Source organism: Dreissena polymorpha, chromosome 13 (genome assembly GCF_020536995.1).
Source record: "Dreissena polymorpha isolate Duluth1 chromosome 13, UMN_Dpol_1.0, whole genome shotgun sequence".
Taxonomy (NCBI): Eukaryota; Metazoa; Mollusca; class Bivalvia; order Myida; family Dreissenidae; genus Dreissena; species Dreissena polymorpha.
In genome coordinates, this window is record NC_068367.1 from 9,217,152 (window position 1) to 9,230,282 (window position 13,131).

At 34.9% G+C, this 13,131-nt stretch overlaps 1 protein-coding gene across 4 annotated transcripts in view; it reads left to right on the plus strand.

The window, feature by feature from the left end:
* The window catches only part of LOC127854920 (fibrocystin-L-like), a 98,368-nt gene extending 86,603 nt beyond the window's left edge, over positions 1-11,765 (plus strand). For 2 of the 4 annotated variants that reach the window (XM_052390025.1, XM_052390027.1), the window contains 6 exons: positions 292-457; positions 767-994; positions 1,761-1,936; positions 2,238-2,367; positions 3,918-3,968; positions 10,127-11,765. In XM_052390025.1, coding sequence (XP_052245985.1) covers positions 292-457; positions 767-994; positions 1,761-1,936; positions 2,238-2,367; positions 3,918-3,968; positions 10,127-10,341 — 966 coding nt within the window. In that variant the 3' untranslated portion in view covers positions 10,342-11,765. Of the gene's footprint in view, positions 1-291; positions 458-766; positions 995-1,760; positions 1,937-2,237; positions 2,368-3,141; positions 3,172-3,917; positions 3,969-10,126 lie in introns of all 4 variants that reach the window. The other 2 variants (XM_052390026.1, XM_052390028.1) reach the window with 2 other exon arrangements.
* The last annotated feature ends 1,366 nt before the right edge of the window (positions 11,766-13,131 follow it).

A 13,131-nucleotide genomic window follows, 5' to 3' on the forward strand; every position in this document is an offset into this window, starting at 1 on the left:
TTTACCTGTTGGCCAAGAATGTTATGATGTTATGACTTTGCATGATTTAGATTTCCAGCATAATTTCCAAAGTAGATTTGGTATGAGACATGCTTTTTCTATGTAATTATTTCTTGATTAAAGTTTTATATATAAATGATATCATATTTTGTGCATTTTCATTCATTTTTCAATGGAATAACAAAAATAACACATGCAAACAAATAAAAAACTTCAGCAAATAAAAGATTTCATTTAAAACCGTTTGCTGGTGCTGATAATGTTGTTGACCTCTACATTTACCTCTCCTAGGGTCACACATTCGCGGCTTCATGCGATACTCTCATGGAGTTTGAGGAAGGTTCCCTTACAGGCACACTCAGTGGCCAGTTTGAGCCGAGTACCGGTCATGTGGCCTTCACAGACTGGCGCTTCACTGGATACGGCCTTGTGTACATCAGCTGTCAGGTGGAGTCAGGTGGGTTCACTATTCACTTTGAACTGACAGAAACATGTACAACATATGAGAAACTAAAAGTCTTGTAAAGGTTAATGGTGTCAAGAGAACAGGCTGGTCTGGAGCCAAGGGCCTCTTATAGCATGTAAGATCCTTTTTTTACTTGACTCGGCTCACATAGGTTATGTAAAGGCTTATCACTGATAAGACTCCATTCCCAATCATTTATGCACAACTTTGTAAAGTATTTATGTGATTTTCCCCAGGGAACAGTCTCAGCCGAGTATTGCAACCATTTGTTCACTTTGCAAAGCATTTCTTATTGCACAGTCCCAGCAGAGTACGACTTCTACTCATTCCACAAGGTTGTGGTTCTGAGCCCAGCCCAGGACGCCATCGTCGTAACGGCAAACAGCATCGTCACTGTGCGCTACAACCTTGACTACGACCTCACATTGCCTGATGTGGCTGCAGCCAAGCAACTGGAACAGGCGACTGTGAACTACTTCAACAAAAAATACCCCGAAATCATCATAAGTGACTCCAGTATTAGCAAGGGTATGTGTTTGATTCGATAAGCAACCAATGTCAAGATATTTATAAACAAACGCTATAGGGCTTGTCACAAGTTACTCTGATGAAGCCTTGAAAATGATTAGCAAGCCATGATAAGTTGTTCTTTTACGAGAAATACCCAGTGATCATTGTCATTGACTTCAGCATTATCAAGAGTATATGCTGTGATTAAGGGTTGGTGCACTCACTAGAGCTAAATTGGTTGTTGTCGGCTCAGGAACTACTTTTAAAATATCCCTGGTACTCTTAAGTATGCTACAATGTACCCTGGGTTACAATGAAATTATTGTTAAAAACCTTTTTTCAACCAACCATTCCTTTAAATAATCACATTTTAATTTCTTATCAAGTGTACACAACATTTAGTAATATGTAAAGCAATTGTGTTAAAAAAATTAATCGAAACTTATCTGCTTATTTTAATGTGGTAAAGTTCAAACGACAATTAAATTTGTTGATGTTTAGAAGTAACCTAAATCCTTTATGTCATTGTGGCATAGTGGATATGATGTCTGCCTACCGACTGGGAGGTATTGGTTCAATCCCTACTATGGGAGCGTTCTTAAGGTCTCTCTTAAAGACATCAAGTACTGGTTCTACCCATGAAATAGACTTGAGAGTGTTTCAATAAGCCTTTGGCCTTCGATTCAATTGAGCGAAACTAAACAAGTTTAAACTAAACTTAGTAACCTAAAGTGGCCTCCACAGATGCGCAGACACTGAAATCTGTTTTTGCTTCTTGATACAGGAAGTATCATCGTGACATTCACTGTGGAAGGCAGGACTGCGAACGTGACAAGTGTTCTCAGCAGCATCTGTACCGACATCTCAGCCGGGACACCAATTCAGATTGCCAGTAACAACCTCACACTTGATGGTTACATGCTGGTGGATGGCACTGATTACTACTCATCTTGTACCTCTGTAAGTTGGATGGTTGAAGTTGTTGTAATTCAGTGTTTACATTGAAAAAAACGTAGAGATATTAGTTGATTGTTTATTCCAATTTGTTGTATTAATGTTATTATTATCTTATTGTTTATTCAATAAAGATGAGAAAATGGTTGATGGAGATTTTTTCAACACTTCTACTATATGAGTTTAAAGTATTCGCACATGATCGGCTTTTGACTGTAAATAACATTCTATGTTTATATTCTTGTACATTTTACTTGTGCAATGCATTTAAAAATGTATACATCTATGTTCACCTAATGACCAACAGGAGTCAAAGAAGGAGGGGTTACATCCGGGTTACATTGCACTGATAGTCATCTTGTGTCTGTTGGTGGTCGCAGCAGTGGTGTTTATTGTCGTCTATAAGGTTGTCATCAAGCCCAAATCCAAGACACACGGTAGGCATTTCAAACTTACATGTAGCACTCGCATGTATGGTTAATACTAAGCATCCTTGAGTATCTAATTCTTAATTAATGTAATTAAATATATAGCTTATACATATTTCCTGCTTTGTATGTGACTTAATTCTAATAATTCTTATTTAATAATAATAACAATAATAATAATAATTCTTATTAATAATTCTTATTTAATAATAATAATAATAATTGTATTATTTGTATCGGCATGCTTGTTTTATTGTCCCCTACCGGTGAAACCGGAGGGGACCTATGGTTTACGCTCTGTCTGTCTGTCAGTCTGTCTGTCACACTTTTCTGGAACCTGCAATAACTTTAAAAGTTCTTCATATTTTTTCATGTAACTTGAAACATGGATAGATGGCAATATGGAGATTATGCACTTCATTTCATTTTGTTCCTACGTCAAGAATTCTGGTTGCTATGGCAACAAATAAATAAAAAAATACTGACAGTGGTGGAGTTTCACCAGTAGGGGACAATATTGCTTTGCAATCTCTTGTTACAATTAAACTTAAAGAACTTGTGAAACCATTTTTTTCTCCGGTTAACACGCAGAATAAATAAACATCAGTATTTTTGTCCAGTAAATTATTTTTTGTTGATGTACAATTGACGGGCTTTAGAAGGCCTTTCTTCATAAGTAGTATTCTACTTGTGATTAGAATGAGACAACACTGCTGCATTAAATTTTCTGTAAGTAAAGATATTTCATAATATTTTATCACTCATATTGTAAATATACTGTAGGTCAACGATGGGATGTTAAACCATACGCTGGTAAAGCAATTAGGCCTTAGTCATGGGAATAGATCTGTGCATTTAAACCCTTTCCTTGCCTTAACTAAGTTTGACATGTATCTTTGTGGCAGGGTGTTTAATTTACCTTCATTGTAGTATCAGCCCTTGCTATTGTCAGTTTATTATCCCCTGCCATAGGCGGAGGGATATTGTTTTGGCGTTGTCCGTCCATCCGTCCTTTCCTTCCGTCCGTCTTTCCGTCCGTCCGGAGCCATATCTTGGAAGTGCTTTGGCGGATTTCATTGAAACTTGGTATGAGTATATATATGGATAAGAGGATAATGCATGCCAAATGGCATCGACACCATCTATTAATAACGCAGTTATGGCCCTTAGAATCTTGAAAAAATGCTTTTTTGAGTGTCAAATATAACATTTTGTGTCAAAAGCATATTGGCGGGCGGGAGACATCAATTCAACGAATTAGCTTGTTTTCTTTACTTTCTTGGTTAAGTCTCTACTAATGTTACACAATGCTAAAATACTCTTCTTTGCATATTTTTATTTTGCTTTATACTTTCTTTGCAGGCAGCTTTACTAATCTATTCTTCTGATTTACTCTATGAAACAATTGTTAGTTTTATAGACTCAAACACCTAATTATGCCTTTTGTTTTGTTCAAGTTTTTGCCTCTTCTAATGTAACTGTGTGATTGGCTATGTTTACGTCTGTGTTAATTGTAGTGTTTTCTGACATTCCATGCTTTATTCTTTGAAATTGTGCAGACGAGTCTTCACACAACCCAGCTGATAGGCGAACTGGATTCTACTACATAGGTTAACAGCATGCCCACCTATATATTGTGCTTAGATCAGAAAATTAGATATCTATTACACGATGAAGCTATCAGCCTGTATTATTCAGATTCATATATAAAGCAAATGTATATAATATTGGTATACAATATATTGGGAATGAATGTTGCATTTTGAATAGAGTCGTATCTCAAAACATTAATAATTTCATTTGATTGTTTTGGGGTTGTTAGCTTCATCTGTATACTGTGTTGTCAGAAACGCACCATTATATATATGAACATATCCAAAGAGGTCTGAGAAAAATAGAGATTAAGACTGCTGCCATATTTGAAACTTACCTAAGAAGCTAGTGCTCATGGGGAGCTTAAAGGATACTGTGTTGTTCGTCGTTGCTTGTGTGCACAAACTTGTTCTTCTTATGACCTCGTCTCGCAAACCCCCTTAAAAGGATTTAACAAAACTTCAGAATGATGATTGGGTGACCCTCTTTCAAAGTTTCGGTCTGTTGCATGTGTAGGCCACGAGAACTATAAATAGATTTTACAAAAAACAACAATAATACAAAAATCATCTCTGAAACCTCAAGGTTCAGAGGTTTAATAGTGTATGCTTCATTTTCTTATGGTTCTCTGCAAAGTTTATTCAAATCATGCACCTGGGGTAAAAAATGGTCACACCCCAGGGTTCATAGCATTTAAATAGACTAATATAGAAAAACAATTTTTTGAATCTTTTTCTTTAACAACAAGGCTTGTGTGTGTAATATTTGGCATCTAACACCAAATGCTGGTTATCTACCAGGTTTGTTCATATCATGTCCCTTTGGTCTAAATTTGCCAGCCCTGGTTTTTAATAAATACAAATCATGTCCCTTTGGTCTCAATGTGCCAGCCCTGGTTTTTAATAAACACAAATCATGTCCCTTTGGTCTAAATTTGCCAGCCCAGATTTTAATAAGCGCAAATCATGTCCATTTGGTCTAAATTTGCCAGCCCAGGTTTTTAATAAACACAAATCATGTCCCTTTGGTCAAAATTTGCCAGTCCAGGTTTTTAATAAACACAAATCATGTCCCTTTGGTCTTAATTTGCCAACCCAGGTTTTAATAAACACAAATCATGTCCCTTTGGTCTTAATTTGCCAGCCCAGGTTTTTAATAAACACAAATGTCCCTTTGGTCTTAATTAGCCAGCCCAGGTTTTTAATAAACACAAATCATGTCCATTTGGTCTTAATTTGCCAGCCCAGGTTTTTAATAAACACAAATCATGTCCCTTTGGTTTTAATTTGCCAGCCCTGGTTTTTAATAAACACAAATCATTTCCATTTGGTCTTAATTTGCTCGCCCAGGTTTTTAATAAACACAAATCATGTCCCTTTGGTCTTAATGTGCCAGCCCAGGTTTTTAATAAACACAAATCATGTCCCTTTGGTTTTAATTTGCCAGCCCTGGTTTTTAATAAACACAAATCATTTCCATTTGGTCTTAATTTGCTCGCCCAGGTTTTTAATAAACACAAATCATGTCCCTTTGGTCTTAATGTGCCAGCCCAGGTTTTTAATAAACACAAATCATGTCCCTTTGATCTTAATTTGCCAGCCCAGGTTTTTAATAAACATAAATCATGTCCATTTGGTCATAATTTACCAGCCCAGGTTTTTAACAAACACAAATCATGTCCCTTGGGTTTTAATTTGCCAGCCCAGGTTTTTAATAAACACAAATCATTTCCATTTGGTCTTAATTTTCTGGCCAAGGTTTTTAATAAACACAAATCATGTCCCTTTGGTCTTAATTTGCCAGCCCAGGTTTTTAATAAACACAAAGCATGTGTCTTTGGTCTAAATTTATTATATGCCAGCCCTGGTTTTTAATAAATACAAATCATGTCCATTTGGTCTAAATTTTCCAGCCATGGTTTTTAATAAACACAAATCATGTCTCCTTGGTCTAAATGTGCCAGCCCTGGTTTTAAATAAACACAAATCATGCCCCTTCTGTCTAAATTTGCCAGAACTGGTTTTGCCAGAACATGAAAACCAGGAGATGTTGCAGTTTTCTTTATATTACTCAAGTGTAACATTGTGAACACCCTTACAGTAACATTTTTTGCCCAATCATCATGAAACAAGGACTTAGAAAATTTGTTCTTATGATATATAGGCTGATTTCTAAAATGGCTATGGAAATATCACACAACTTACGCAATTCGTAGACTAACGCACATATTTTAAATTCAGTCTAGTTCCTTCAAATTCTTGCTACATTAAAATTTGATATGTTTGAAATGAAATTTATAATATAATAATACATTCTAAGTAAAAATTAGTTTGTCTCAATTTGAAATAAATAACATTCAATTATTTTAAAATATGTGTGTAAGTCTAAGAGTTTTGCATAAGTTGCTTAGTAAAACGGTACCCAGTTCTTTAGGATTGCAGGTGAGCAGCCTAGGTCCTAGTTATGAAATACTGCATCATATCTTGTCTAATTATCTTGTAATAAGGTATTGTATCTTTCTAGGCTAGACATAGTGCATGGTTTCACACATTTAATACCCAACTTGTTAAAAAAACACCAAAAAAAACTATATCTCAACAATATTGACCTTCTGGCACACATGAACTCTACTAGCATAAAGGTTATAGCCAGGTTAAGGTTTGCGAGATATAACCAAAGAATTTTGTTATTCTGATCTCATTAAAAACAGTGTTTGGGTTATTTTACATTTTTCGGCGTAAGCTGAATTAAGCCAGCTTTTCACCTCTCCTGACCTTTGTAAGTGTCCAATAAAATTCAAATAAAATTTCCCGCGGCTAGGTACAAATGAATACCCTTCATTTATTCCATTGGCTGATTTGAGTATTCCACCAGAACATTGGAAACATATCCGCGTCTTTGTAACACTGTTTTACTGCATGAAACAATTTTATTTCTAATGAAAAGGCTTAATAGATAGAACAGTTTTACACTCAATTCTCGACATAAATACAGTTTGTGCGTACACCTTTTATTTTCAGAGAATTACCAGCGCAACGCGTTTATATTTAAAGGCTATGTTCTCATATTTAGTACTTACTTCCATATTCTTGTCAACATGTTAACATGTAAAAGTATAAAGAGCAGTGGAAGCGACGCCTCACTTTAATACATTGCATTTCAACCCGGGTCAATTCGCGGCCAGTGTATGAATGTCAGAGTTTATATACAGGTCATCTCCGGAGTTCGCGGCCAGTAAAATAATAGTTATATAATAAATACGCTATCCGTGAACTAGGTGACCTGGAATTTTCTTTAGACCAGAAATATGTAGATTCTTAATGTGTTTTCAACAAAATAATGATAAATATTATTTTTGATTAATTTAACAATAATTATTCCACCATATTGACCAATGTATTAAGCATGAGCGCGATGATTATCGATGCTGTTAATAATCGAATCAAACCACTAAAACAGGTTTGTTCGAAGAACGCGCCTATAAATACGGATACTTCTCGTGTGGCCGGTTGACTCGTATGTTTTAATTTCACTTCCATTCTTCTTTTGGTTTTCTGTTTTGTATCTATAGGTTTATGACCAGCAATATGTAAAAATGTAAAATAAGCCGCGAAAACTCCGCGTAACATCCCGTACTGCGTGTGATGCAGCTAAGAACTGCACAGAAAAAAGACATTCGCTATCCTTGATCTCATTCATTGAACTATCAACGCCGTATATCTTTTTTAAAGATATTTCTTGTTTAAAATACAACTGTTTTAAATCCACAGGGTATATTGTATCGTAATGCATATTGGTTGAGTTTGGAAAAAGGTCTATTGTGTATAATAAATTGTTTGTTCAATAAATACTTTAGAAGCATGATATTGATAATAGCATGGGCCGTGAAATTAAAATGGGATCAATTACAATTTAATCTTTTTTGCGTGTTTTATTTAATTGTACTGTAAACAGCAATTATAACTGACTGATATACCAGAACTTTTTTTCAAAAATGTAACGGTATTCATTTGTATAACCACAATTCATTTAAGCAAGATAAAAGATAATCACTAAATCACTAGCCTCACTTCCCCTGCAGATCTTTGTCACATACAGGTGGCAAAACAACACTAAATGCATACAATTTTACAAGCCATTTTTTCAACTTTATCAAAGCCACCACCCCATTACCCCACTACATTTGCTTGGTTACCCCTTTGCATGCTGGGAAATTTGTCTTCTGCTAAAATGTTGTCTGCTGAATTTCTAAAATTAGCATTTTCTTCGATTTTTTTCAAAGAATACTATCAGAATAGCAAACAGTTTGGATCCTGATGAGACACCATGTTCTGTGGCGTCTCATCTGGATCCAAACTGTTTGCAAAAGGCCTTCAAAATTCGGTTCCAGCACTGAAAGAGTTAAACAACATTCTCCTTGCTAATGTTTTATGCTGGACTACTTGTAAAATTACTGAGTTGTTAAGTAGATAAGTTTAGCAACAGTGACAGTGATTTGGTTGTCAACCCCCGTTAACATATATTGTCATTGTTTTATTTTGTAAAGGTAATCATCCTCTGTGATTGTGCTTGGTGCATAATTATGTGAAAAAACGTAACCTTTTTTTGAAATACAGAAGTACAGATAGTCCAGTCATTGGGCTGGAGCATAGTCCAAAATGGTAAAGTACAACATAATGTGTCCCAGACCCAGTAATCTCGACAAGGTCCTGAATGTGATACTAATGTGTTTCATGTGGGCTTTGAATGAGTTTATAAGTTTTGAGGTATCAACATGTAAAAGAAATGAACTGTTTTTATTATTAGAGCAACATCATGCAAAACTGGGTCTTATGCCAGCATGGCTGCAGACCAGCATGTGCAATTGCAAGGATCCTCTGTAAAGTCAAGCAATGGTTTATGGGCACAGCGGTGAAATCTGGGCTTAAGCAACGCTGACATCATAAGACATAAAACCCATTTTCGCACATCCTGGGTCATTTTATGATGACATTCATACTAGTATTAGTAGACTCTATGGTATAAATTTGCTCCATACACTTATGTTGGTGTATGTATTAGTTTATAGGTTTGTTAATTGAAAATAAATAGCCACTAAAACTATTCCGTTAAAAAATGTTTATAAATGTCCTTATTATTTGTTAATGTTTTAAGTCGCTGTTCATAACAATAAAAACATTTTCTTTAATAAATTGCCAAGAATATATAAATTACATAGCAGAAAAACAAACACTCAATTATATTACTCGAAATGTTCTTAAAATGCACCTTTGGGATGTTTTGGATGTATAAGTATCTATTAATGGTCACAGTATTTTATTTGAAATAGTTGATGTTGTTTTTAACCATCACTTGCCTTGTTGGGAAACCACTGATTACAACTGATCTGTCTTTTTCCTCTAACACATGATGGAGTTATTGCAGGCGCTTATTTCAGGCACTATAGTGACAGTTCTGGTTTAATATTTAAATATTATGAAATATGTAAAATAGTATTGCCTTACAAACATATTTAGATATTAACTATGTATGCTTTGTATATGCCCCTGCTATTTTCTATATATCAGGCACAGTATTTGCCAACCTATTTCACAAGCTTAATATTATGTATAAACTCTTTACCACTTAGATAGGTATTTTGACACATTTGTATTCACTTAGAAAGTTAAATCTATTTAAAGACTTTTCTTACTATATTTAAGTTTTAAAGGCTTCATTTCCAACCCTTAGATACTGATGAGAAGCAAACAGCATAAAACCTGAACAGACTGCAAGTTACTCGCAGGCTGTTCTGGTTTTATGCTGGTTGCAAAAGCAATTTTCACTTTGCTTCTGAGTGGGAAAGGGTTAATTATACTGTTTGTCCAAAAATGCGTTCTATCATAGTATCTTCAAACAAATTTATTTATACTGATTTTTGTATGCTTAAGCAGTATTATTTCCAACTTGATTTGTAAACAATGTTCAAAGTCAAATATCTACAAGAAACGTGTAATTATAGATATTTGTTCAAAGTATAAAATATGTTATTGTCTGTTATGATTGATTTTTAATTTACTGTTTATTCTAAAGTATTCAAATGTGTGGTGAACATAATAACTGCTAAAAACCAATAAACCATACTTGAAAAATGCAACGGCCCCCACAAGCTTTATCATATAATGTTTTTCACCAGACAATGGCCGCACCGTGTTCCTGGCCGCCGGACTGACCGGAAAGCATGGCTTCTACACGCAGACGCAGGCCGCAGGGCGTCCCGAGAGCTCCGCTCCGCCCATCACCACCCTGTACGACGAGACCCCCGGCTACACCATCATCCGGAGGTCGCCGCTCCCACCCGACACCGATGCCGAAGTCGCCATGAAGAGGGCCGTTACCCCCACTGATTAAACTGGCGAATTTCGGCTCCTGACAACAAGATCGTCCTCAAATGATTCCTAGAAGAACTGATACATTTGAAAAATGAAAACGAATGTTTAAAAGTCCATGATAAAAGGCGTGCATAAATTCTACAATATAACTGTTACATGCTAGCAAGCAGTTAATTAACATCTGTCGTACCGTCAATTATTGCGTAAATTATACATTAGTTTGAGGACAGTTAAACATTTTCAAAATTACATCTATGCTGTGGTTTATCTAAACTGAACCCTATATTTTTTATTCTAGATGTATATAGATAAGTTTCCCTTTCTGTGATATAATATATATACATATATATATATTAAAGTAGCAAGTAGAATTTTATGTATTTTATCCTTCACACTTTCTTATTGATCCGTCCATTTTCTTAAAATCAAAATGCAGAATCAAAATTTTAGATCTAGACTATTTACCCATAGGCTAGCAGTAAGCAATTAGCCATTAATTGATAAAAATTGCAACCGAAAAAAAGAAAGAAAAATATGATAAATGTTAATTAATGTAGTCCTGTAAACCGAATTTTTCCAGTGCAAAATAGCCCTACAAAGAGAAAAAATGATATTATAACATAGAAAATAAAGTTTGATACATTGATCTTGGAATTTCTTTATTAACAATTTCTTAAAGAACTTTCTCTGGAAGTGGATTGTAATATTGAATCAGTGTTTACAGATCTAATGTGTGAGCTTTTTATTCAACCTTTTGTGCCTTAGTGACCATGTGAATGTCTTTCTAACACCCTTTTTTTCTAAGCACTTGTCCCACCGTTGAGTTCTATTGCTGCACGATTACAATCAACGATCATGAACAACAACTGTCATAATACTGACAATATTATCATGATAATCTTTCCTCAAAATCGTTATTTCGATCGATTGTTTCGTTTTTAATTCAAATAATTGTTTTGACCAAAACTAAAATTATCTAAAATGCGTGTGTTTTGTTTTTAATACAAGGTTGTTTTGTTTTAATATTTTGTAACTGGCTTAGCAAATGTTTTGTTTTAATCTTTTGTAACTGGGTTACCAAAATATTCGACGTGTTCAGGCAATGCATTTTTTTCCAAATGTATGTATATTTTAAAAGATTTTAAGACATTCTTCATTAAGTTTGAAATAAGTTTAACATAAGTTAATATCTTTAAACATTTTGCCTGTTTATATAAATATGTATGCACTATACAATGAGAATAAACGTTCAATAACAGTTTAATGCTTAATGTTTTGTGTTTTCTATGTTAGGGCATTTACATTTAAGTATATACATTTATGTATATTTTAGACTTTTGTTAAAACTAGTTCTTTATTTTATTGTTGTTGTTTTATTCTAACTTTAGTACAATCTGATGCTGTGCGTCTTACTTAAATATTAAATATAACTCTCAGAAAATACTTGCTTTCGTTGTTTATTATAAATCGTATATTTCTATGAACATTTCATTCATTTGCCCAGGTAACCATATTCGTCATTAACACAATGTTACTAGGGTAAAGTGATCGTGAGTCGGACAGTGTTTTCAGTTTCGAACGATTTGAGCTATATTTAGAACTGTCAGGACGGTTTCTTCAAACTGGTACCCAGCCTATTATTCTTGCTACGCATTTCAACCGTTTTTGCAGGCAAAACGGTTAAGATTGCGCCTATATGTGTAGTTGAATACAGCTACTCCAGTTCGATTGTGAGTCGGACAGTTTTGATATTGAGTCGGACAGTGAGAGATGTCAGGGTAAATGGTCATATATTATATGGTTTTATACTATTTTAAGTCAATAATGCAAAAATATTTGTTTTATTAATGCTTTTTCAATATTTGGTTTATATTGAAATGAATTAATCTAATTTAATGATGTAAAATTACTTATATACTTACGTTATCGACCAGTGGTTGCTTCTCCCGCTTTTAATCTCGGCGACCCGGGTTCGACTTCTCTCTCGGTGCATACATGTTCGATTGGTGGTTGCCATACTAGACCAGCGAGGTTTTGCTAAATTTATTTTCACACTATTCAAGAGTATCAGGTTAATATTGGGCAACTATATAGTTATATAGTAACGATGCCTTGCTTAATGCACTACGTGTGTTAGCGAGTGTGAACATGAACGTCTATGAAGCCCATCAAGTATCGAAAACAAGTTGAAGATTGAAGATTCGTGTTTTCAAGCTAAAGACAAAAACAATGTACATCATAATTTCTAATTCGTATTTATGAGTAATCCAGTTACAAAACCACTCAAACATGTGTGTACGCGACTTTTTTTTCATTTGGTGCATTACATGTCATGGCCGTGTGCCTGTTTGCTGCAGTTACCTGAGGGCTTCGCAAGGAGAACTCAAGGTTCCGAGCTTTCAACTTTATCAATATCCACAACATATCCGAAAGCCTGCCACGCTTAAACGATGCGCCTTTCTGATCGGCAAAAATCTTCACGTACCTTGAAATGTTACCTTTACTAAACCCAAAACCCCTGGCCGCTTATGAAGTGGCGGCCTCAATAAGAGCCTTTTCATCAGTCGAGGACATTTTGGGCTTTTTACCCCAGGTAGCGCCGTGCTTTACCAGTCACCCTATCAGGCAAAGACGATTTGGGAACATTATATTCATCGCGGCGAACAGACATCCCGATTATATGGAGCCACTGAAGTATCAAAAATTAAGCCGATACGTTTTAAATACATTTATTTTATATATTGGCAAAGATAAACAAACATAAGGAATAAAACATTGAAAATAAGAAACTGTCAACTGTAGCTGCACT